The sequence below is a fragment of the Orbicella faveolata genome, unplaced genomic scaffold, assembly GCF_042242905.1.
Source record: "Orbicella faveolata isolate gen_17 unplaced genomic scaffold, um_ofav_v1 contig_4, whole genome shotgun sequence".
Taxonomy (NCBI): Eukaryota; Metazoa; Cnidaria; class Anthozoa; order Scleractinia; family Merulinidae; genus Orbicella; species Orbicella faveolata.
In genome coordinates this window covers 9,066,870-9,092,500 of record NW_028301569.1, presented here as the reverse complement: position 1 = coordinate 9,092,500, position 25,631 = coordinate 9,066,870, and the positions used below count along the sequence as shown (strand labels likewise).

The following is a 25,631-nucleotide window of genomic DNA, read 5'->3' as shown; positions in this document are numbered from 1 at the left end:
GACATTCATTGACTGTAAATGTATTTTCATTTTGGTCGAAAAAAAATTCGTTGTCGCGAAACGACAATCATTTACACTTTAGGACATTCAGTTTTCAACAAAAGACTTGCAATAACACAATTTGCATGAGAACTAACGTTCAGTTGCATTATTAGGCAACCATATCCATTACAGTATACGTGTGTCATAGTGACAGTTAGATTTCTCCAGAAATGCCACGAAGAAATACTGTAGAATCCCATTTGAACACCGCGAAAGGATAGTCAGGGCCTTTGACGATGTCAAAAGAGACGAAGCAAGACGCCAGGGAATTGCTCTGTGAAATTATCGCACGCAGCTGTTGCAGCAAGCTCTACAACGAAATATGTATTGGTACCATTATGGCAGCTAAATGTGGACAGTGGTTTCGTTTCATGCAAACGTATTTGCCACGATGCCTCAAGTAGTGAGGCAATTGAAGGATAAATCGTTCAGCGAATTTGATATTCTATCTTTCAAAAATAAATGTTATTATGGCGGTAATGTTTGTCTCGCCGCATTAAAGATTGTTACCTTCATGGATATGGTTGCCTAATAATGCAATTGAATGTTAGTTCTCATGCAAATTGTGTTATTGCAAGTCTTTTGTTGAAAACTGAATGTCCTAAAGTGTAAATGATTGTCGTTTCGCGACAACGAATTTGTTTTCGACCAAAATGAAAATACATTTACAGTCAATGAATGTCAAATGAAGGTATTGTTTATCTTTTGATGATTTTGAATGTTAATGCATATGTAAATGTTATTCTTGAACGTTCCTTACGCGCAAATGAAGGTCATATTGGTGTTAATGAGAGTTTATTGACCATAAAGAAAGAAATTTGGACACAAATGAATGTTTATTTTCTGTAAATGAACAGCAAAAAGTGTAATAGTGCGTTTTACTACTAATGCTACTGATAATAATAATAATTATTATTTATTGAGCTCTTTCAAATTCTTCACTAAAACTTTAAGTGATAATTATTCACAGCACAAAAATATTGACAAAAACAATTCTAATCAAGTCGTTCAAAAAGGAAGCAAAATGTAGCTTAATAAAATGAATGTTTTCACTCAATTCAGTTCATATGATGATTCATTTGGAAGGTTACAATTGTTCTGTTTGTACATAAAGGTAAAGGTAAAGTCTGCATGCGAGCCAAGTGGCCCATCAGGCCGGAGTTTATCCCGGTTTCTGTAGCATGAAGCGACTAGGAGTATTTCTACTCCCCCCTGGATGGGATGCTAGTCCATCGCAGGGTTACCCCCAGCATTAAGTTCGCCGGTACCCATTTATACACCTGGGTGGAGAGAGGCACTGTGAGAGTAAAGTGTCTTGCCCAAGAACACAACACAATGTCCCCGGCCAGGGCTCGAACCCGGACCGCTCGATCCGGAGACGAGCGCACTTACCGTGAGGCCACCGCGCCTCCCACCTCTGTTTGTACGCTCTATTATTTGCCAGCGTACATCTTGTCGAGTACTGCAAAGAAATTCAGGTTTTGTTTGGTTTTGTTTGAGTTCTTGATGCTGACTCTATTTTGATTGTGGTCAACCATGCAGTATAACGAAGTGACAAGAGAACAGTACAAAGGTAAGTCCAATTATTATAATGGCTGCTGCTTTGGGCACGGACGTTAACGTTTTTGTGAGTGTTAAATTCATGGGCGGTTGAAAAGACTATGTAACATTAAAAGCGACAGAAATTTGAACAAACCTCGTGGGGGACACTGCCTACCACAAGTTGTATCCTAAATATGAAGAAAATAAATGTAAGGTTTAGATTGCAAATATATAATAGGGAAGTTAAGCAAACCACTACGACAACGGCAACGAAAACGTCACCAACCAAAAGGTCTGATGAGCAGAACAATGGCTGTGCACTTGCTAAAATCCTTGTATAGTTTTTAGCCGTTCTCTGCAAAACAACAACGTGAAATGACCAAGTTCTGCGTATTTTGCAGAACGTGAGCCACGGCGGCTACTTTTTCGTATTTTACTTCGAATTGATCGCTGTGTCACATAAATAGCTGAAACAAGTTTTTGGACCGATCAGAAGGCTGAACAGATCGACAACTAGATAATTGGGAAATTCGAAGGTAAAAAATGAATTTATTCTTTTACTAGGCGTCGTTCTTGTTGTTGTTGTTGTTGTTGTTGGCGTGGCTGTCGTCATTGCTTAATCTCGCTAATGATGTACTAAGAATGCGATGAATACGGCTGTGAGAGACAGAAAATGCTCAATTTTCCCCTGTAAACTTGTCTGTGTGCATGCGCTGCAGGTTTTGGTCAAACCGCTGACTTGCGACCAATGTTCTTAAAGGTTTTGTCAAATAATTTCCCGGGGGGGGGGGGACTCCCATATAAAAAGGACGGGGGTGCTCGTCGTACCTTTTAGGGGTCAAAAAGGCTTTTTTTGGTATCTCTTCGGGTGTTCATCCTCAAAAGGTCCACAGCGGAAGCTTTTGCAGTACCTTTTAGGGTATTGAGCTAAAAACTGAACATAACAGGAGATAATGTGTTGTTTTAGAATTGATACCTCTTATGGGTAAAAAAACAATTCAAGCCACGCCTACAAAACAGGATCTTGGTATACCTCTGAAGGGTTCTTTTCAAACTTTCGGACAAGCACCCCAGTCCTTTTTATATGAGTCTCCTCGCGGGAATAGATGTAGTCATAAGCTTGTTTACCCTGTCCTCATAGTATTTAAATCCTTTTGTTTCAATCATGTCTTGGGGACACATTTTTCCTGTTGCATCGTTGATCTCACACGAGTGGCTTGACGACATTGAAGTTACTTGATAATTGTAAGATAAACATCTTGGATGCCTCAAACACAGCGCATGGCAGCCTGGGAGCGAATACACTTGATGGGTAGAGATTGCGTGACCAGAGAGAACGTGACCTGCAAAACGAAGTATGCTAGAGCAAGTTTCTTTGAAAATTGAAAAAAATAATAAAAATTGTATTCTTAAATCCGAAAACGGAGTTTGCGTTTCTTTGCTAAATAGATTAGTCCAAGATCACTCAGATCATGGGGCAACAAAGGAACCGAAAAACCCACTCTAGGCGAGGATTGTTCAATTCTTTGTTGCATCACTGTGTTCGAGTGATCTTGGATTGATTTGTTTAGGTGAAAGAAACGCAAAATCCTTGTTTTGATTTAAGAATCCAATTTTGCACTTTCCCAACGAAACGCACCCAATTAATAAAAATAGAAGAAACTTTTTAAAAATTTATAACTAACCAAATTTGAAATTGTTTCTTTTTTTTTTTTAATGTCAATATGCTTTTATTGCTTTCTAGTTTCTACACAAACACCTTCGCTCCGTTATTATTACAGTCAGGATTGATCACTCAGTATAGTAAGGTAAGGCAAAGTCTGCATACGAGCCAAGTGGCTCATCAGGTCAGCGCTTACCTGTAGCATGATCGACTAGGACTACTGCTTTACTCCTCCCTAGATGGTATGCTAGTTCATTGCAGGGTTACCTCCAGTATTAAGGTCACCGGTACCCATTTATACACTTGGGTGGAGAGAGGCACACTCTGAAAGTAAACTGCCTTGTCTAAGAACACCAGTGCTCGAACCCGGACCACTCGATCCGGAGTACAGCGCACTAACCATGAGGCCACCGCGCCTTCTCGATCACTCACTAGTACCACCCTCTATCTTCCCTTCTCTCTCATTCTTAAGCTGTCCTCCCCCTACATCCCTCTTCCCACGCTACTTCGCTTAACACACTCGCAGGCAAATCTCTTACCTTCCGTGGCAATAAAACTCCTCGCTTTCGAACACGACAGTTGCCTAATTGTGTTTACACCCGCCACTCTGGTCATTACAAGTAAAATGACAATTGTCTGCGTTGGTTTCATCGCAAATCTTGATAAGTACACTCTAGGGAAAAAAAAAAGGAAGCATAATTCATTCCTTAGCTCAGGGACTGATTACAAGAAATAATATCTGGGGTGGGGAAGGAGGAGTTGTTAAATATGGAGGGCCGGTTGGATAGGATATCAGCCAGTATGGCAAAGGATCGATTCCGACACCAATCATCCCGTGTTGTTATAGCTTTCGTTCGTCAAAATTTAACATCACAATGCAGTCTACATTGTACCCTCAGTCTGCAATTTACCTCCTGTCTTCAGTCTGCCTCTCACACTGACAACAAAATGTGACAGTTTTATTTGGTGAGCTTTAGCTAAGCTTTGACATTGGCTGTACGTGCAACTAGACGAGATTCTTAGACTCTAGCCTAAAGGACTGATGGCGATTTAACAATTCGCATTCATTTCAGCTGTTCGATGTTATTAGCTGGGTGTGAATGAAATCACTCTCGGCTTTCTGATTTTACTTAGCTTTCCCTTGAAAGACTTGGTGCCCTCAAATTCTGGACTCTCAGCCTTGTCCAGACGAGAAATGTTTGGCGACCAAACACGATCAAACACAAGTTGTTTGGTGACCAAACATGTTGATTTTGAACTGAGTGGCCATACGGTATCAAGCATGTTTGATTACCAACCAAACGAGCAAAATGGTTGACAGTGTTTGATCAAATGTTTGATGTCCGTTCAAACACGATCCAACGCGAAAATGTTTGTTTACCAAACAATGTTTGATCGTGTTTGATCGCCAAACATTTCCCGACTGGACAAGGCTTAATTTACCATCACATAAAACCTAGGTAGAATGATATACATACCGTTTTTGCTTCTGTCTTCTTGAGTATGTTGTCAGGCTGTCGGTTAACCTGTTAATTAACTAATATACATATTTTGCCTCTCCTCCTTTGGCTTTTGTTATTGTGTCCGTAAATCATTAACCATGTTTATATTTGGTCACCCTGAGTGCCAAAGGGTCCCCTTATGCTTCAATCTTTGGGTCCTTTTTGTTACGTGATCCAAACTGCAACCAATCAGGCTTTTTTAATCAGTAATTCATGCAGGTGCGCCAGAGGTAAACAAGGTCAATGTTGGTTTAGCCGGCTAACAAAATTAACAACAAGCTGTAACGTTCTTTCTTTTTTAATCATTTAGGGCGGACTCAGTGACAAACCGTCCCTGTGTTCTAGTTTTTAAGAGATTTTAAACGAATAAACAGCAATGGTCTTAGCCTTATCGCTAAATAAGGACACAATGCACAATTAGAGAAGGCAAGGTAATTGAAACACATTAACGTCTTAATTCCTGTCAGCTATTAATTATTTTGTGCTAATTGATATGATAGAAAAGCGTTAATCGAGCCACGAACTGACCACTAAAATATAGCTGTGAGTGTCAGTATGTTAACGTTGGTGTCTCACAAAGTGGTGGTTAGCTATGTAGCCGGACTAAATAATGAATGTAACTTGTTCAATATATAACTTGCATTTTGATTGCACGGCTTATTTAGGGCTCCCATATATGCCAAGAAAATGTGTGTTTTAGAAAATGTGCCTGTATTCTAGCTAAAAACCCTAAGCAGGTATTTCTACAAGTTCAGTTTCAAAGATTCTGTTAGTGCGTTTCGTAAAATAAGTAGGCCCAATTAAATCATGCCGGCAATTCCATGATATTGCACAGTCAAATTACCAGCCATTATAAGCAACCATGAATAATGTTGAGGGGGGAAGGGGGAAAAGAAGGAGAAGTGGACAGAAAGTTGTATAGGCCTGAACACATCATTCCGACCTTATTTTAAGCATAATATTGAGGCAAAAGTATCGAGAATTATGCCAGAATAATAGCGATAAAAACTGGCTGATTCCGGGCCTTGATGCGGTATAGTCCAGCATATAGGCCGAGAGTAATCTGTTACTCCTGGTTGTTTCAACATGAAAGAAAGCTTCCAATTTTGGCTTCAGCATGCAAGAAGGTTTTGTTAATTCAATTTTTTTCTGCTGCACCTGAGCGATTTTGTTTTTCATTACTACAAAAATTAGTTCGTAACAGTCAAACCAGAGCAATGGAGAATTACAAGTCGGAGATCGACTTTATCTTAGCGCGGGGATCAATGTTCACTGCCCCTGTTAATATGTAACGGTCAAACCAGAGCAATGGAGAATTACAACGAGGCGTCGCTCGCACTTCAATATGACAAGCGTTAAGGGAAAATATTATCTTTTTTTATGTAAACATAATGAAGCACAATAATAGCGAGACTCTTCGAGCATCGAGTATTAGCATAAGGAAGAGAGCATAATGCGTGAAACCCTAAAGGTGTAACCATTTAGGCAATGGTGCGAATAGAGCGCCAATTAGCCTACTGCGAAGAGTCGTATTGTCCAGTGACCATTTAACACTGCCACGAATAAAAACACTTCATGCTTTCAAAACACTATATTTTACACACGGCCGAGGTCAAGATTCTCCCATACAGACCGACTTAGCTCGGTTAATAAGATGTTTATTATATGGCAAAGAAGAAAACTTTAATTCGTTTAATGTAACTGGTTTGCTGACAGTTTGCTTGCGAACGGCGATGAGCTTAACTTAAACCTGCCGAAATTTGCTCGTCCTCTTTACTTTTTTTTTTGTCATCAAGCTTTTTGGCACTTCCATGAGAAGAAAATAAAAGAAATGGTGTACATTTTTGTATTTTAGTTTGCTACTTTTTCAACGCAAAATGAAACCGGTCTAGCCAGATGCCGATCTAGATGGGAAAATCTAGACCGCGGTCAATATCGATTTCAGCCAATCAAATTCGTGAATTCGGTAGTTCCCAGTCTTTGTGAGATACAGCCATATAATAACAACTAATATCACCGACTCGGGAGCCTATAAATAACGGTATTGTTTTGATAAAAATTGCCCTAAAAGTGCACTGAAGCTGGAAAAATATTAGGTGAAAAATTGAAAACGAGGTAATGATGTTAAATTGATTAAGCCTCGCGAAAGTTTGGAAATTTTGTCGTTGTGTCTCAAAGAGTCTTTTAAAGACTAACTTCGATTTGCTCCCCCCTCAACATTTCACGAAATATTTGCATCTTAAAAGAGCGCCTTCTTTTCGTGACCGAGTGAGAGGTGGCACATGGTCCAAAAAATGACTATCCTCATATTTCGCTCAGAGATATCCCATGATGAGTTAATAAACGTGGTATAATTTTTTTGCTTTAATAGATCTACTTTTGTTTTTCAGAAAATTCGCAAAAACTGCACAAGATGCCGACCACTTCAAAAATGGCGGACATTAGTGCGCCGAGTATCAACACCAGAACTTCGCTCCTGAAAAGTGCAAAAGCAAGTTCGCTTTTCTTCTTTTTGTATATTTGTGTGGGATGTTTTGGCAAATTATTTAAGCCGAAAACCAGGATTTTTCGTCTAATTTTGAATTCACGGCGCGTGTTTAAAAATCACCAATATTTCTTGGTTTCAAAATCAAATTTTGGAGCGTTTTTTCAAGACACGTTTTTCCTATGTGGAATAACTCCGAATCACTTGAGATTAAAGTTGTGATTAGTGGAAATGTTCTTCTTTTCAGGGATATAAAGATTAGTTTGGGGCTTTTAATTACTGCACGGAAATCGGGAAAGTCGCTACCTCGAGGTGTCAACAACTGCAAATAGTCGAATTAGAGTTTCTGTTATCGAACCCAAAATCATAGTAAAAGCAAAACTTAGTTTTTAGCATCCTGTTAAATAAAAAATGAATATTATAAGCTCACCTTGTAAATCCAGTGGCTGTAGATGGGTTTTTATCCATATTTTCTGTTCAAATAGTCATCTTCTGAATCTTCCGTTCAACAGTGTTTACCGAACGAATAACCGATTTGAGCAGTACTTGGATGGCTCTTGTAAAAACATCGCAATTCTTGACAGTATCAAGCATTTCTTAGCTTCTATCTTTCTATGTCGTACAAGTGAGCTTGTAAACAAGTAAATTCTAACTATCTTAGTGGCCGAAACGAGCAAAATTACTGAATCCGGTGCTAATATGTTCGAAACATGTATTGTTTGTACGTCACGCGTTGACATGTCACACGCCGTTAAGGAAGGCCCACGTAAATGGAACTTTGAGAGGTGCCATATTTTGTAGAAACGCAAATAGCTTTTTTTTTCGTTTGTTTGTATTTTTGAAAAAAAATTAAACCTACTGCTTTTGAGCTAGAATACTTAAAGCAAATCCTTGACAGAAAGGCCGAAAGGAAAGACGAAGGATCAAGGACGAAAGACCTAATGACAAGTAGGCAAGAGGGGCGAACAATTACAAAAGAAAACAAAGCAAATTAACAAACAAACATACAATGTACAAAAAGTTGAATAGAGACAAACGTAAACTTTTCATAGGAACAGCGACGTAATAATTAAAAAAAGTTGAGACGCAAAATTTCTTAAACAAGCAGATAATCACTGAGTTTTGTACACCGGCGGAGTTGAGAATGGAAATTAACTGAGTGAACAGGGGTCTCAAAATAAAAGAAGTCGAGCAAACGAAAAAGGTGCGCTTATACTCCCGTTACTTTCATGTGGAAAACACATCTTCGCACCCGTTCATTCCGTCGGCGGCACTGATGTTGAGTTGGAGATCGACTTTATCTTAGCGCGGGGATCAATGTTCACTGCCCCTGTTGATATGTAACGGTCAAACCAGAGCAATGGAGAATTACAACGAGGCGTCGCTCGCACTTCAATATGACAAGCGTTAAGGGAAAATATTATCTTTTTTTATGTAAACATAATGAAGCACAATAACAGCGAGACTCTTCGAGCATCGAGTATTAGCATAAGGAAGAGAGCATAATGTGTGAAACCCTAAGGGTGTAACCATTTAGGCAATGATGCGAATGTAGAGCGCCAATCTGCCTACTGCGAAGAGTCGTATCGTCCAGTGACCATTTAACACAGCCACGAATAAAAACACTTCAGAAAATTCGCAAAAACTGTACAAGATGCCGACCACTTCAAAAATGGCGAACACTAGTGCGCCGAGTATCAACACAAGAACTTCGCTCCTGAAAAGTGCAAAAGCAAGTTCGCTTTTCTTCTTTTTGTGTATTTGTATGGGATGTATTGGCAAATTATTTAAGCTCAAAACCAGGATTTTTCGTCTAATTTTGAATTCACGGCGCGTGTTTAAAAATCACCAATATTTCATGGTTTTAAAATCTAAGTTTGGAGCGCTTTTTCAAGACACGTTTTTCCTATGTGGAATAACTCCGAATCACTTGAGATTAAAGTTGTGATTAGTGGAAATGTTCTTCTTTTCAAGGATATAAAGATTAGTTTGGGGCTTTTAATTACTGCACGGAAATCGGGAAAGTCGCTACCTCGAGGTGTCAACAACTGCAAATAGTCGAATTAGAGTTTCTGTTGTCGAACCCAAAATCATAGTAAAAGCAAAACTTAGTTCTTAGCATCCTGTTAAATAAAAAATGAATATTATAAGCTCACCTTGTAAATCCAGTGGCTGTAGATGGGTTTTTATCCATATTTTCTGTTCAAATAGTCATCTTCTGAATCTTCCGTTCAACAGTGTTTACCGAACGAATAACCGATCTGAGCAGTACTTGGATGGCTCTTGTAAAAACATCGCAATTCTTGACAGTATCAAGTATTTCTTAGCTTCTATCTTTCTATGACGTACAAGTGAGCTTGTAAACAAGTAAATTCTAACCATCTTAGTGGCCGAAACGAGCAAAATTACTGAATCCGGTGCTAATATGTTCAAAACATGTATTGTTTGTACGCCACGCGTTGACATGTCACAGGTCTTTAAGGAAGGCCCACGTAAATGGAACTTTGAGAGGTGCCATATTTTGTAGAAACGCAAATAGCTTTTTTTTTCGTCTGTTTGTATTTTTGAAAAAAAAAAAAAAAACCTGCTGCTTTTGATCTAGAATACTTAAAGCAAATCCTTGACAGAAAGGCCGAAAGGAAAGACGAAGGATCAAGGATCAACTGAGGGAACAGCGCTCTCAAAATAAAAGAAGTCGAGCAAACGAAAAAGGTGCGCTTATAGTCCCGTTACTTTCATGTGGAAAACACATCTTCGCACACGCTCATTCCGTCGGCGGCACTGATGTTGAGTCGGAGATCGACTTAATCTTAGCGCGGGGATCAAGGTTCACTGCCCCTTATGATATTTCGAGGATGACTATCTGTCCTGCTCGTCGCTCATCTTTATGCACTGGGTGGCGAAGAGGCTCTCGTCGATGCCGCGGGCCAGAAATATTATCGAGTCATGCCCATGGAAATAGTGCAAGGTTGACCGTGGAATCAAAGACCATTTTTGAACGCTTAATGTGCAGGCATATTTATTGCTGTTGGCTCTGCAAAGTCTACGCAGTTTTGCTAATTTATGATTCTGCTGTGACTTAAACTAAAACGCAACGGTGACATTCAAGCCACAGACTGAAAAAGTCCAGGCGACAAGTATCTCGTAGGTTAATTTTTTTTTTCCGTCTGTCTGTCTGTCTGTCTGTCTGTCTCTTTCTTTCTTTCTACCTTTCTATGTTTCAATTTACTTTTCTTTCTTTCCCCCTTTGTTAACACCGCTTATTTTATATAGCGTATCTTAAATAGCACCTGCACTTATTTCTGGGAAAGAAATAACAGTCACTGACTGTCGCAGCCTGTAAATGCAGTTTTCCTGATTTGGTTTCGTCAACTGAATCCGGTTTAGGCGGGGATGTCAAATTGGGCCGGGTGTAGCTATTTGGCCAGTGGTTCCATTCAGTATCGTGTGCACGGTGTTTGCGCACGGAAATCTGTTGGGTGATATTTTCTCTTCCTCTTAATTCCACTCCCAGGGAGGAGCCCCTATATTAAGACTTCGGCCAGTAGAGATGAGAACTGTGACTAATCATCCGACATCTTACGGCACTCGCCAGTAGTGCCTCAGTGATACAAATCAGTGGCGGATCCAGACATTGAGCTAAGTTGGGGGCCCGGTTTTTTTGGCCTGCCCTGCCGGCTTTTCTTCCTTCTACGATTTCTTTTTTTACCTTAGATAAGACGGAGAGGCCTTCCCGGGCCCCTCCCCTAGATCCGCTACTGCAAATGGATAAATGTAAAGAAATAACAGGGTTCGATGTGTATTCAGTCAAAACATATAATGATTTTATCATGTTTTCAAACATGTGACAACATAACATTGCTCGGAATTAATAGCATAATCTTATCATAAAAAAAGTTGACCAGAGATCTAACATCTATCTCAGCTAGGGGGTTTAGTTTCAAACCGATACAAGTAGACGTAGTCATACTACCACAGGATATATCTTGGTTTTATTGCGTATCCTGTGCACTTAGTTTCATTGCGTGACAAACATGAGCGACGTATTATCTTGGACAAGAGTCTGCTAAATGCGCGCCTTCGGGCTTCAAAATTTGTTTCCCTGCAACTATAAATAATTGAATCATCGTTCTATATCATGCAGTCAAGTTATCTCAAATACCATAGCCGTATGAATTTCAAATATGGTTAAATCTGACAAAAACTACGATGTTTCGTGCAAGAGCCGTACAGTATGCTTGTTTATTGTGTCATTTCTAGTTGGTAAAAAAGGGTCGATGCGATGATAACAGTTTGGGTAAGAAAATAGAGACAAAACCCCATCTAGAGCCACTGGATTTACAAGGTGAGCTTATAACATTGATTTTTTTATTTAACAGGATGTTAAGAACTAAGATTTGCTCGCAATTTTGAGTTCGACAACAAAGACTCTAATTCGATTATTTGCAGTTGTTGACACCTCGAGATAGCGATTTTCCCAATTTCCGTGCGGTAATTAAAAGCCTAGCCCCAAACTAATCTTTATATCCTTGAAAAGAAGAACATTTCCAATAATCACAGCTTTAATCTCAAGTGATTCGGAGTTATACCGCATAGGAAAAACGTGTCTTGAAAAAATACTCCAAAATTAGATTTTAAAACCATAAAATATTGGTGATTTTTAAACACGCGCCGTGAATTCAAAATTAGAAAAATCCTAGTTTTCGGCTTAAATAATTTGCCAATACCTCCTATACAAATACTCAAAAAGAAGAAAAGCGAACTGGCTTTTGCACTTTTCAGGAGCGAAGTTCTTGACACTCGGGGCACTAATGTCCACTATTTTGTAGCGGTTGGCATCACGTACAATTTTTGCATTTCTTTTGGAAAACAAAAGCAGATCTGAACAAAACAAATATACCACGTTTATTAACTCATCATGAGCGAAAGATGAGGGAAATCAATTTTTCAAGCATATGCCACATTTCTGTGTTTTCACGCTGTCTTCGGGGACATTCTCTCTTAGTAATGTTCCGAGAGCAATTTTGAGTGTGTAGGACAGGTACTTAAAAAATAATCTTATAGTTTACTCAAGAGTCCATCACTGGGAGCGTGCAACTACCCCTGTATTCCTGTCGCGACGTTTTCACTGACCGATCTATTTTTAGTTTGAATTTATCGCGAATTCAGACCCCTGCAGAAACCTCAATGCTGACAAGTAGTTGTTATGGATGCACACCTCTAACTAGTTTCAACAGTTCCAGTTTAATTTTTGTTCCAACTGAGAGTAACGATAAACAGCAACACTGAATGCCAAAAATACAACTACAATCGTTTTAAAAAAGTGGGAGCCTGTGTTGCCTCTTTTGTAATCTCTTGACAACTCGACCCTAGTCCCCTGAAAACGAAAATAAAAATGAAAGGAAAAGAAACAAGGCGCATATATATATATACCATGCATATTTTCTGTAATTTGGAACTCGGAATGTACATTAGTGACAGGAGTAAACTGGTATGATCTTACCGTGCTAGAATTGTAAGAAGGGCAAGTAATCTAATTATGTTGTATTGTAAGCAGTGTAAGTATTAGTATTGTTAGTAGCGTGAGTATGCGTATTATATAGAGTAAGTGTTAGTATCGTAAGTGGCGTAAGTAATAAGTTTTTTGTAAGTAGTGTAAGTAACTACATTAATATTGTATTGTAAGTAGTGTAAGTAGCATTTAAAAAGGATAAAGAAGAAGAAAAAAAAAAAAACACTGAATGCCAGAATATTCAAGGTCTTAACACCTTGTTATGAGTGGTATCTAGATTTGTAGTAATTGGTTATGCTTCCTCGTTTAATATTTTGAACGTGATAGAACTCATTTATATAACAGAACCCTCATAACAGCAAAATTACACCCTTTTAAAACAATCCCTACTAACTATACCCTTATTGGAATGGTTTACTTAATGTTCAGTTCAAAACTCAACGTCAAGCAGTAACGGCGCATGCTCAGTTCAGGGCACACAACTGACGGGAGACGTTTTGGTCACATCGCCATAGACATTTGCATCCACGAAATCTTTCCACCTCAGATAGTTGCCAACACCATCAGCACAATCAGTCGACATATGCAAAATTTCGTCAGCCGGCAGAACACTGTTCCACATGTTTACATTATAAATCTCGCCATTGAAGCTCTGCTCCTGCTCAAAACCATCCCCATAGTCATCTTGATCCTGACCAAGGATTAAAATGCTATCGCTTCCGATCTCACGTCCTGTCGAAAGACCATCACCACTGTCAAAAAGCTGGCCGTCAATGTAAAACTCCCACGCGCCAGCGGTGTTTTCCCATGTTGTGCATATGTGATGTCACCCTCCATCGTTGGTGGTTGTGTAAAATGTTCTGAGTAAGAAAAATTAAATCAACAAAGCTCTATAGCATTAACTCCGGCGAATTAATGTTATTATATATTACATAAAATTAATCCCCTTCTTGACTGCCACGCATTATATTTTATGCTGGAGAATTTGGTGTAACGGCGTGAAAACTTCTCAGTAGTTGAATATTTTTTTCCTTTTTAAAATCAGTCTTCGTCGTCTCCTCTCCCTACTAAATGTTAGTTGCTTGCACTTTAAGTTTTTGCACTTTATGTTTTACGGGCCAATAAATATCAAAAGAAGATATTTCCATTTTAGAAAGAAAAGTCCAAAAATCAGTAATGCAAACAAAACGACAAAACTATACCCGTAGTGTGCATTCTGTAGTCTCTTCCCCCTAGGCGAGCTCAGAGAATTTCTTATTGATATTGCAATCATGCCAAGCTTGAAATTGCGGCATATTTCAATGTTTTAAGCATTTCTTTAATTCGCAGCCGCTTAAATTACTCTCAACACGGCAGCGCAGCTGCAGCTGCTTAAGTTGCCCTGAATAATATGTTTTAGCGTTAATAGAGCAGTTTCGATATATTAAAAATCAGCCTAACACAATAGACCTCAGCACCAGGCTCTGGGGGATAAACCCCACATACTCTGTAGTTTTTCCCCAGAACCTCGAGCTGTGGTCTATTGTTTTAGGCTGAATTTTAATGTATCGAAATTGGTCTATTGTTCTTGTGTTTTTCTTCTTCAAAACTCAATAATGATTAAGTTATAATGGAGGATCTTACATATTTTTAAATATTTCGTGGTAGTTAACTTACGATGTTTATAAAATAAGGCGCAATGGTAAGGAGAGATTTGGCACTATGAGAAAGAACTTAGTGTTGCGACACCAATAGAGTAAACAACGAGGCTCAGTGGTTTTCCGGTAAGGGGGCAAAATGAATATTACTTCTCAAACTCATTAATTATTCAAGACGTTTAAACAAAGGAAATCACGACTGTGCCGATATTTGGATCATCTCAATTAGCACAGATATTAACGATTTTATTTCTCCGTTTTCTCCTTAGTTTTAGTTTCAGTTGTGAAGATATATCAAACACTTAAGACAGTGTTTGACCGCATTTCCAAACACCTCGAAGTTCGTCAAAAATACTCCGCTACGCGTCGTGTTTTCAAATCTCTTCTCGGTGTTTGGAAAAGTGGTCAAACACGGTCTTTCGTGTTTGATATATTACATTCAATCCGGACCATGCTCTTCGGCGGTGCGCACCAGTTCTTTCCAACTTATTTCTCTCTTATTCCTTATCGCATTTTATGTTGATAATATTATGCAATGTATTTTATACTATTAATGAAATGACGATATTTACATCTTGGAACCCCCAATAAGGATCTTCAAATTCGAGTAGTCCGTCACTAAAATGTCGTTGTCTTGGTCTGGAGTTGAGTAACTAAAGATTGTGCCGTCGTCTGATTGGTCATCGGTTCTCATCCAGAGGCAGACAGTGAAAGCGGTCAGCGGTGGCGCACACTCCAACAGATCAAATCTGACGTAGTCGGTAATAACTTTGTTTGGGTAAGTAAATTCGAAGTCGGTACTGGCATCTGCAAACAGTCAGCAGAATCATTTATACTAAATATATAAATTAAAAAGTCCGTCTTGAGATATCTGCGCGTCGAAGATCAATTCAAGTCAAGTACACGCAGTAATAAACAAAGGAAACAGATGAACAATCAAACAAACATACAAACAAACAACAGACAAGAAAACTAGAAATCAACAACAACACAAGTTGCGAAGATGCATAGACACGGGTGGTGTCTCGAGTAAAGAGTTGAAAGACCGCAAGCACCAGTTGCCGAGATACTAATTCACACTCATCAATGAGATGATTTTCAGTTCAGTTAACACAAAAAACAAAAAAAAAGAAAAGAAAGAAATGGAACGACCAACAAAAAAAATTAAACCAACCTCGCGTGGGACATTGCCTGGCGCATGTTGTATTCTAGATATGAAAAAAATATCAGTTTCAGTTGTCAAATAGTGTTTATGTTTCAAGAATGTAAAGCTGATCAGGAATGTTGACCAAGTCCAACATAAAAAGGGCTTTGGGTGTTAGAAAAAAGAGCTAATTACACGAAATCGGGAACGCGATATTGGGAACCGACAACCTTGATAGAGTAACAGCAACAGCCGATTAACAACAATCCTTTAATTTAAAAAATAGGTTTCCTTGTGGGGTCGTGTATCTAGCTAAAAGTTTAAGAAAAACAGAGAAAAGAACAGTAATAATATGATAATTCTACAATTCTACACTTCTACAATTCTCATAATTTATAATTCTAATAAAACAGTTACTAATTCTGATAAAACTTAAAATCCGTCACGTTCTTGCTTTGCGTTTGAATCGAGGTCGCATTAAAGTCCAATTGTTTAATAAATACGTCTTTTCTAACTTCGGCATAGAATTGCTTAAAATTATCAGCATAGCACCTGGATGCAGTTTTCCAAAGTGCAGCACCCAGGTTGCTTATCGAATTTTTCATATAGTACGAACAAAATCGCGAAGTTACGATCTTGCTACCTCTAAGGTGATACTTTGTGTTCTTGTATACGACCATGCTCGAAAGCAATGCTGGAGTCCTTTTTACTAGTTATGACTACGAACGATTCAGATTGATTCCATCAGATTAAGGATTTTACCAGATCAGCACCATTTCTTAGTTTTGGAAAGTAGAACTCATGGCTCTGATTATAAGACTGATTCGCTTAAAAAGGTAATTTAACGAAAATTGGGTATTTGGCTTCATGTATTACTAAGTCAAGTAGTTTCATTATGTTCATCTGAACTGAACTCCAGTAAATTTTCACACCCTTCCAAAACCTGCGTACCAAATGTTCCCGTATACGAAGAACTTTTTCCGCATTCTTGCCGCGGACAAATTGGAGCGAGAGTAATAACAAAACATTCGACAAAGCAAGGGATGATGGGGCTGACCCTTCCATAGCTCGCTGTGCGCATGTGCTGCAAGCTTTGGGTTGAAACCGCTACCATTTCTTTTGAAGGGTTTTCAACAATTTTGCTATACAGTAACTTGTTAGTTCATTCACCTGGTCCTCGTAGTATCTATATCCTCTTGTGTTAAACATGTCTTGAGGACACATGGTGCCGGTAGCGTCGTTGATCTCACAAGAGTGTGTTGGCGCTCTTGTAGCAAATTGATAATTGTAAGATAAGCATCTTGGATGATTTACGCATATTTCGTCGCATTCTGCCAGCGAATCCACGCTGTGGGTCGAGATTACATGTCCATGAAGGATGGGCCCTAAAAATTATTAAAAAAGAAAAATCAAAAGTATGATAAACTACATCTAAATGTAATGTATTATAGCTGTTCATATATTTATGTTTTCTATTTTATGAACCTCTTCATTCCTAGAATCGAAGAAAAGGTTCCCTCCCCTTAGTCCAGCATTCGACTTTTGAAATCAATTATCGTTCCATTGTTAGTATTACTTCCACACAAAGAACTTCACTCTTTCATGATTACAGTTCCGTCATACACTATCATTATTATCACTTGTTCCTTCTCCAAGTGGAGAATCGGGCGGAGGTTTTTTGCCTCCGAGCTCTCCTGTCTACTCTGGCCGATGCTCTCTTTACCCAGATTCTTATTTCTTTCTCCTTGAGCTCCCTTTCCACTGTTGTCCTCCATGTTAACACTCACTATACCCTCTACCTTCTCCTTGCGCCATCCTAACCTCTCTTTACCTTAGGTGCAGCCCTCCCTCGCTACGTCCCCACTATACCCTCAAGCAAAGCTTTACCTCGGATCTCAACAAAGTCCCTTTTCGAGCGTGTACGCGGCAGTTGTTTGGCGTTCACAGCCACTATGGTGATCACAAGTAAAATGGCAATTGTCCGTGTTGCAGTCATCGTAAATATGAGTAAATCAGACCTAGGGGGAAAAAAAAAACATATGGGTCGCGTTGACTGGCTTAGGCCATATTCTCTTGCTTAGGCCCCGTCCACAGTGCGCTGAAGGAATTTTAAAACGAAGGTTTCACTCTGAAAATGCTACAAATATTTTCCGTCTACACTACGTTCGAGGAATTTGCAAACGCAACAATAACCGGTCATTTGGGATTTGTGTTTGAGGAAAACTCGGTCAGTGAAATCGCATGATTATCGTGCCTGCATCGTTTTTAAAATGTTTTCGGCCGTGCACATGCACTGGCAAGCAAAGCCTCCGATTTGAAAAGCGTTTTCGAAAAGCTCCGTTTTTGTGACGTCGGATTAGAACAGACGGTAGGCCTAACAGGAGGAAAAAAGTTACAATTCCAAATTCTTCCGTCGCAGGGTGGAGAGGGCCTCAGCTTCATGAATCTTATTTTCAGAAACTGATTTAACTGAGGTAATGCCTTCTTTACACGACAGGGAATATAATTTTTGATGATCAATACCTAAATTAAACAAAGCTCAAAAGAAAACCCGTACTGCAATAGCTCGGAAAGGAGGAAGCATACAGTTTATCAAAACAAACAATTTAATGGACTGACCGCTTTTGCTTCGTTCAACGGAACTGTTTTGAAATGTAGTGTCGAGGGACAGATTTTGAGACGAAGACCGCACATGCAGAAACTTTGTTCCTTTCAGAGTTTATTCCTAGTTGAAGAGGGCGTAAATAGCGGGTTTGGGAATAACCCGTTACTCGTTCCCCGAATGTAGTCGAGAGCGAGAATTTTTCTACAGGCAACTGTATTAAACGCGAAGCATTAAGTTATTATTTTCTTTTTAAGATAACACTGTTCTTATACGAAAATTAGGTGATTCCAGTTGCGCACAATTCTGAAAGCTAAATGAATATGGCATTAATTAGGGTTTGTTTGTTCGTGTAAATTTTCGTAAAGTAAGAAATGTTTCTCTGGCTGAGAACGAGTGAAATTCGACGGAAACTGATAATTCCACGTTTAACCATGAAATTCAAAGGTGTATCAGTAACGTAGGCAACACAACAATTTTTTATCGAGGCTAGTGAAACTTGTGACTTGCGACTTGAAACTTACGGTTTTAAGGTGTGAGCGAACGTGAGCTCTAGACAAAAGATCGCTAGGAAAAAATCACTTTCATTCCCAAACTCAAACACCTTTTACAGATGTAATGAGGTTCCAGTAAATGAAATACGGTGAGACGTGAAGACAATTAGTTTTCCATAACTTCAGGAGTTTTTATCAGAGGTTATAGTTACTTAGCAAAAGAGTGTGCTAACGTGTATGACGCAACAATTGGATTAAACTTTCCAAGGAATTTAGCTACGGAAATTCCCAAATATACTCCAGATTATTTCAAAATATACTTCTACAGTGGTTATTATCGATTACGGCGAAAGGTCAATTGTATTACATTTCAACCGATTACATTTATAAATCCTATATCAGTACCCAGTGAAAAGATTCACCGCTTCTATTCCGATAACGACCTTGAATCCTTTTTTTTCGTTTTTCCAGTAAAATAAATGAACTGTAAATCTTAGATAAATTGCGAGATTTAATTTTCTTCGCATCAAATAACGTGCGAACCTCACTGCCTAAATGATAAAATGTAGAACCGAAAGAGTCCACCGTTACTATTATTATTAAATGTTGTTAGATTGTCGGTGACAACATGACATCGCAAGAATACAGAAACGAAAAAATGAAAATGTTTGGAAAACTGTCAGTAACTACTCTTAATTCACATTAATTTACCACTGGTTGCGCATGCAACTAAACAAAATGCCAAGATCAAGATGATAGCCTTTTAACAAAAGTGGCTGTTAAGAAAATTCACATTCGTTTCAGCTGTGCAATATATTTGGGAAGGTGAAAATATAATGACGCTCACTGAATGGATTTTATTCAGCTCTCACTGAATAACTTCGTGCACTCAAATTCTGGACTCTTACCTTACAATCACGTAGAACCTGGGTAAAATGACACCGTTTTTGCTCCTGTCTTGACGAAAGACGTGCTCGTTGCTCAGTAACGTTATCGTTCTGACGGTCAACTCCTTAACAACTTAATTATGTTTTGCCTCTTGTTTTTCTGCAATTTGTGGCTGCTCGATGTCATTAGCTCAGTGTGACATGACTATTTACTCAGCTTAAACTGCAAACACTGCGCGCTCTCAAAAGTTGGGCAATTTCGAAATTCCTCTCAGCTGCTCAATATCATTTACATCAGCTTAGCGTAAATGAAATCAGGACAATTTGCTCAGCTTTTGCTTGAAAGACTGTGTGCAGTCGAATTTTGAGCCTCACGTGAAACTTCAATAGAACACCATTACACTCGTTTATAAGAATATGTTTTAAAAGAATATAGAGGCTTACATTTGCGAAATTTTAAGAATATTTTAAGATTAAACCCGAGAGATGCGGAAATTTTGTTAAGAATATATATTTTTTGTGTCTTGAAAATTCTTAAATACAACACAATTATCTGTTTTTAAGTAAACCGTATAAAATTCTTTCTTCTCTAAACGGTAAAACTAGCCAAAACGCAACAGAAAACAGCATTAACCGTATGTTTGATGCTCTGAAGCCTGCAGGCTGGCTCCAAAATTGCTCTAATACCATCCAGACACCAAATGCCTTCGGAAATAGAAATTTTATACGCTCGAATATAAGAATGTTCACAACTGAATATTTTCAGCCTAAAATCGACAGAAAAATAGGAACATTCAGTCTCGGTAAGAAAAAAGGATATTCTCATAAAAGTATAAAGAGTGTAGCGTAAAAACAGCTTCTGTCTTGAATTACGTAACAGCGATTGCCATCGTGGTCTAGTTTAAAGCTACAGCGAACAAATGAATTATATTTTAAAGTCATGATACCCCAAAAGTGTCCATGAAAGGAAGCAATAAAAAAAATGTCTGGCAAACTGCAAGTAACTACCCCAAATTCATGTGGCTTTCCTTTTAACACTAATTGCACGTGCAACTAAGATGCAAAGAGACTAGGTTGATGATTATGTTTTGCATTGTTGTGGTTGCTGGGAAAATACTTATTCATCTCAGCTGCTCAATGTCATTAGCTTAGTGTAAATGAGATGCCAATTTACTCAGCTTTTGCTGGAAAGATTGCATGTACTTAATTATACGCAAATTGTAGACTTTTTACCTTATTTTACGTAAACCCTGAGTACAATATGACTGTAAAGAGAACAGCAAAGACTTGGGGGGAGATATCCCTGAACGTGGTAGATTTTAAAATATTCCGCCTACAACTGGAATTATGTTTTGCCGCTTCTGTCAGTTCTTTTTTTTATTTAAACATTGTGCTCAAAAATTATCCACCAGAATATTCTGTTACCCTGGGTGCCATGAAGTAAATGCAGTTAGTGTCGATAAAGTGGCCCATCTTCGAATAATTGCTATGCCTGTGTGCTGAGTGCCCCTCTTTCGTAAACGTGCCATGAGCCAGCGGTGTTCTTCCATGCACGTTTTGCAGAAGTGACACCATCGGTTGTGATTGGCAGCTTTGCTTCATCACTGTGAGAAAGATAAACAATAATACCGAGTTGGACGTCAATAGCCACAACAAAGGTCCTCTGATTTAAACCTTTATAATCTTGCGGTAGAAATATTGAAGATTTTAATCGATAACTAACATTGTCAATTTTAAAACGTCGTCTCCAGCTAACAACCAAATTACATTTAAAATTTATGGTAGTTGTTTTGTTTTGTTTTTTACCGTCGACAGTTAAATGTTTGGCAAACTGCAAGTACATGTAACTACCCTAAATTTATGTAGCTTCTCGTTTAATATTAATCATTGTGTACGTGCGCCTAAGATGCACAGAGATTAGGTTGATGATTATTTTTGGCACTGTTGTGGTTGTTGGGAAAATACGTATTCAGCTCACCTGCTCAGTGTCATTAACTTAGTGTAAATGAGATGCCAATTTACTCAGCTTTTGCTGGAAAGACTGCACGTACTTAATTATGGGCAAAATGTGGACTTTTTACCTTATTTTACGTAAAACCTTAGGAGAATATGACCATAAGGAAAACAGTAAAGAATTGGGCGGAGATGTCCCTGAACGTTGTAGATTTTAAAATATTTCGCTTTCAACTGGAATTATGTTTTGCCCCTTGTTTTTCTTTTCACTTAAACATTGTGCTCAAAAATTATTCACTAGAATATTCTGTTACCCCGGGTGCCAAAGAGGCCATGAAACAAATGCAGTTAGTTTTGATCAAGTGGCCCATCTTCACATTATTGCTATGCTTGTGTGCGCCGCCGTCGTAAACGTGCTATGAGCCAGCGGTGTTCTTCCATGCACGTTTTGCAGATGCGACGCTATCGGTTGTGATTGACAGCTTTGTTTCATCACTGTGGGAAAGACAAACAATGATACCGAATTGGATGTCAATAGTCACAACAAAGGTCACCTCATCTAAACCTTTATAATATTGCGGTAGAAACATTGAATATTTTAATCGATTACTAACGTTTGCAATTTTAAAACCTCGGCTACAGCTAACAGCTAACTTATATTTTAAATTTTAGATACCCCAATGGTTTCCATAAATTGAAGTGTTCAGACAAAATGTAAAAATGTTTGGCAAACTGCAAGCACATGTAACTATCCTAAATTCATGTGGCTTTACCTTTAATATTAATTGTACGTGCAACTAAGATGCACAGAGATAAGGTTGATGAATTTTTGCACCGTTGTGGTTGTTGGGAAAATACCTATTCATCTCTATGGAGTTTAGGTATTATCAAACCAGTTGCATTGCGCAACATTTACACTGGATCAATAGGATATACCTATTGCAAAAACAAATGCATAGATCCGACTCTGTCTCGATCCAAAAGAATTCAATAAGAGCATTAAAAGGAAACAGTACTACTCAGTGCTACTACGACGTTACTGCTGAACTTTATGACTTAAGAGTCCCTGTCCATAAAAATGGAAAATAACTCGGCAAGGGTCAAAAATTAGATTTCGCTCATATTTTTATGGTAGATAGGCTAGGGCATGACAAAAACTACTGGATAGTTTTTTTGGCAAAATATCTTTTTATTTCAAAGAAATCTGCAAATTACCAAATTCCGTTAAAATCGTCATTTGACGCACCATTTTATTAAACAAGTTTGAGAGCCTCGCATGCAAAACTACATCATTCTTCCGTCTTTAAAACACTCAAATATTTTTGTGCAATGTTTAAATGTGTACTGGGTTGATTTTAGGGAATGTGGCGTTGTCTTTTTGGGTGCACAATAATTAAATTTCGAAGACATGTATTTCATTCACTTAAAAGTACTTCGTGAATATAATTAATTTTCACCATGTGCGAAACCTTCAAATGGACCAAGCTTCTGGTGGTTGAATCGCAGAAGGATGGTCTACAGATTCCTGTAAAAATTTCTTTGGGCAAATGATTGTGAGCGACGCGAGAGCTTCTCAAAGTACGTCAAAAATGCAAATATTTGACCATCCGTCGTCAAATTTCAATTTACGAGTTAGACGTATATATAGCATGCGCCACATGACTTGACCTATGTTAAGCTGAAATAGACACAGAGCTGATAATTTCCAAATGTTCTAACCTTATTTGATGTAAAAGGCAGGTCCAAAGCCGATTTGACGTGTTTCTAGTCGATCTCTCACCATTCGTCGCACGTAAAGCAGATGTTTGCTTTTTTTTACACAAGGTTAACGTCCGATGTACATCGCCTACTGTCGACCTATTATTGGTCGAATACTATGAATCTGTGACCATCTTTCTGCGCATATGAACACCACTGCATCTAGGTCTAAAACGGCCGAGTCATTTCTAGATAGTTGCTTGCTTTGCGCTGCGCCAAAATATTGCGCTTGATCGATTGCTGGCCATTGCTGATAAGCGTGTCGACGCAACACAATCTTACAACCGTTATTGTTCGTCACGCAATGCTGTCACGGCATATGCTGCACATTTTGATCTATTTTGAATAGAGTACTCTCAGGATAAGTGAAACAATTTAATCATTGTTCATCTGTTTTTTCATATATATAATAATATATGTGTATATTTAAATAATCATATTCTATAGTGTACGTGGCGTCGGTCCAAATCACGTTTGTTGTACGTTCTGATGTTTCAGACAACAGCTGATAAAACTAGTACCTGTACTCACTAGAATTTTAAGAAAATCGCCATAAAAAAATTATAGATTCATGAAGCAAGAACTAGCTGAAATAAAAATAGGAAATCACAACGTGTCTAATTCGTGAGAAAAACAGACTAAATTTAATTAGTAATTACGTGAGTAAATAGCCCTGGCCATGCCATTTTATTTGGCGTATTTTGTCTGCTTAGTGGCGAGGCATTGGTATGTAAGAGAAAATAGAGGACTGTTTTCAATACAATCCAAAATTATCGTCAGTGAAATATTGTAAATAAAACACCTATTGACCGGTTACCTCCGCGACCATCATTTGGTCATTCCGATAAGGGTTTCATTATTGTCTTTACCCCTATTAAGCAGCCACCCAAAATTTAAGAACTTTGTTTTGGAAAGGGCGATGGCAGATATGAGTCTGAAATTGAAGGTGCATGACGAGTGATAATTCAAACACACGTCTATCATGATTGTATTGAATTGACTCCACGTTCACCAAGAAATTTATAGCCCGATAGTGCAAAATTAAATATTCAAGGTACACCAACCTCTATTTAAGCGGCTAGCCCCATTAAGCGGTCGCCACCCATTTCCCCGAGGGTAGCCCACTGTATTACCTGTAAACCAAAAATAATTGCATAGCGCGAAAAGACCTAGGTATGAGTTTAACGTTACAGTGTTACGCAGGGGCATGGTAGGTAGCGGTGGTCGAGTAAAAGATAACAACAGGGGCAATAGTAAATTATTCATTCTTTTCATTTCTTAATTCAATCTCTTCCTACTCAACACGATTGTGTGCTCCCAGTGATTCCTAGCCTTACGGAGCCTTACGTATTAGGATAGAAATTGTCCCACCCCTACCCCCTAAAATGGGATGACAGAATTGCGTGACGAACAAGGAACCGCTGCAAGCAAGGATTCAAGCCATCAAACCATGATGATCAAACGTAATATTTCGGTGTAGTGCAAAGCAAGCAACTATCTACGAATGACTTAGCCGTTTTTGACTTAGATGCAGTGGTGATCATATGTGTCGAACGAGGGTCACAGATTCATCGTATTCGACCGTTGAATAAGTTGACAGTTGGCGATGTACATCGGACGTTATGTAAACAAAAGCAAACTTCTGCTTTTTGTGCGACGAATGGTGAGAAAAACACGTCAAATCGGCTTTGGACCTGCCTTTTACAGCAAATGAGGTTAGAACATTTCGAAATTATCAGCTCTGTGTCTATTTCAGCTTAACATAGGTCAAGTCATGTGGCGCATGCTAAAATATACGTCTAACTCGTAAATTGAAATTTGACGACGGATGGTCAAATATTTGCATTTTTGACGTACTTTGAGAAGCTCTCGCGTCGCTCACAATCATTTGCCCAAAGAAATTTTTACAGGAATCTGTAGACCATCCTTCTGCGATTCAACCACCAGAAGCTTGGTCCATTTGAAGGCTTCGCACATGGTGAAAATTAATTATATTCACGAAGTACTTTTAAGTGAATGAAATACATGTCTTCGAAATTTAATTATTGTGCACCCAAAAAGACAACGCCACATTCCCTAAAATCAACCCAGTACACATTTAAACATTGCACAAAAATATTTGAGTGTTTTAAAGACGGAAGAATGATGTGGTTTTGCATGCGAGGCTCTCAAACTTGTTTAATAAAATGGTGCGTCAAATGACGATTTTAACGGAATTTGGTAATTTGCAGATTTCTTTGAAATAAAAGGATATTTTGCCAAAAAAACTATCCAGTAGTTTTTGTCATGCCCTAGCCTATCTACCATAAGAATATGAGCGAAATCGAATTTTCGAAATTAAGAATTTGTCTGATTTTTACAGGCAGGCACTCTTAAGGTATTTCACAGTCGTTGAAGTCGAGTCAGGCTA

The 25,631-nt window shown here is 38.5% G+C and overlaps 2 protein-coding genes across 3 annotated transcripts in view; both read right to left on the bottom strand.

The window, feature by feature from the left end:
* LOC149101353 (C-reactive protein-like) overlaps nucleotides 1–9,835 on the bottom strand; it is a 12,646-nt gene extending 2,811 nt beyond the window's left edge. The window contains exons 1-5 of the mRNA XM_089275852.1: nucleotides 7,665–9,835; nucleotides 4,726–4,773; nucleotides 3,787–3,920; nucleotides 2,713–2,927; nucleotides 1,739–1,772 (exon numbers count right to left, since the gene is read on the bottom strand). Coding sequence (XP_089131978.1) covers nucleotides 1,739–1,772; nucleotides 2,713–2,927; nucleotides 3,787–3,920; nucleotides 4,726–4,773; nucleotides 7,665–7,702 — 469 coding nt within the window. The 5' untranslated portion in view covers nucleotides 7,703–9,835. The remainder of the gene's footprint in view (nucleotides 1–1,738; nucleotides 1,773–2,712; nucleotides 2,928–3,786; nucleotides 3,921–4,725; nucleotides 4,774–7,664) is intronic.
* Nucleotides 9,836–12,459: 2,624 nt separating this feature from the next.
* LOC110068472 (uncharacterized) lies at nucleotides 12,460–19,681 on the bottom strand. 2 transcript variants are annotated; one of them, XM_089275853.1, is made up of 6 exons: nucleotides 19,532–19,681; nucleotides 17,415–17,545; nucleotides 16,698–16,912; nucleotides 15,558–15,591; nucleotides 14,932–15,190; nucleotides 12,460–13,606 (listed from the first exon to the last, which is right to left on the bottom strand). In XM_089275853.1, the coding sequence occupies exons 2-5, from the start codon at nucleotides 17,521–17,523 to the stop codon at nucleotides 14,952–14,954; spliced, it is 597 nt and encodes a 198-aa protein (XP_089131979.1). In that variant the 5' UTR covers nucleotides 17,524–17,545; nucleotides 19,532–19,681; the 3' UTR covers nucleotides 12,460–13,606; nucleotides 14,932–14,951. The 2 variants fall into 2 exon arrangements, with proteins under 2 accessions (XP_089131979.1, XP_020631508.2); XM_020775849.2 differs by having other exon boundaries at nucleotides 14,956–15,190; nucleotides 19,532–19,676.
* Nucleotides 19,682–25,631: the final 5,950 nt, after the last annotated feature.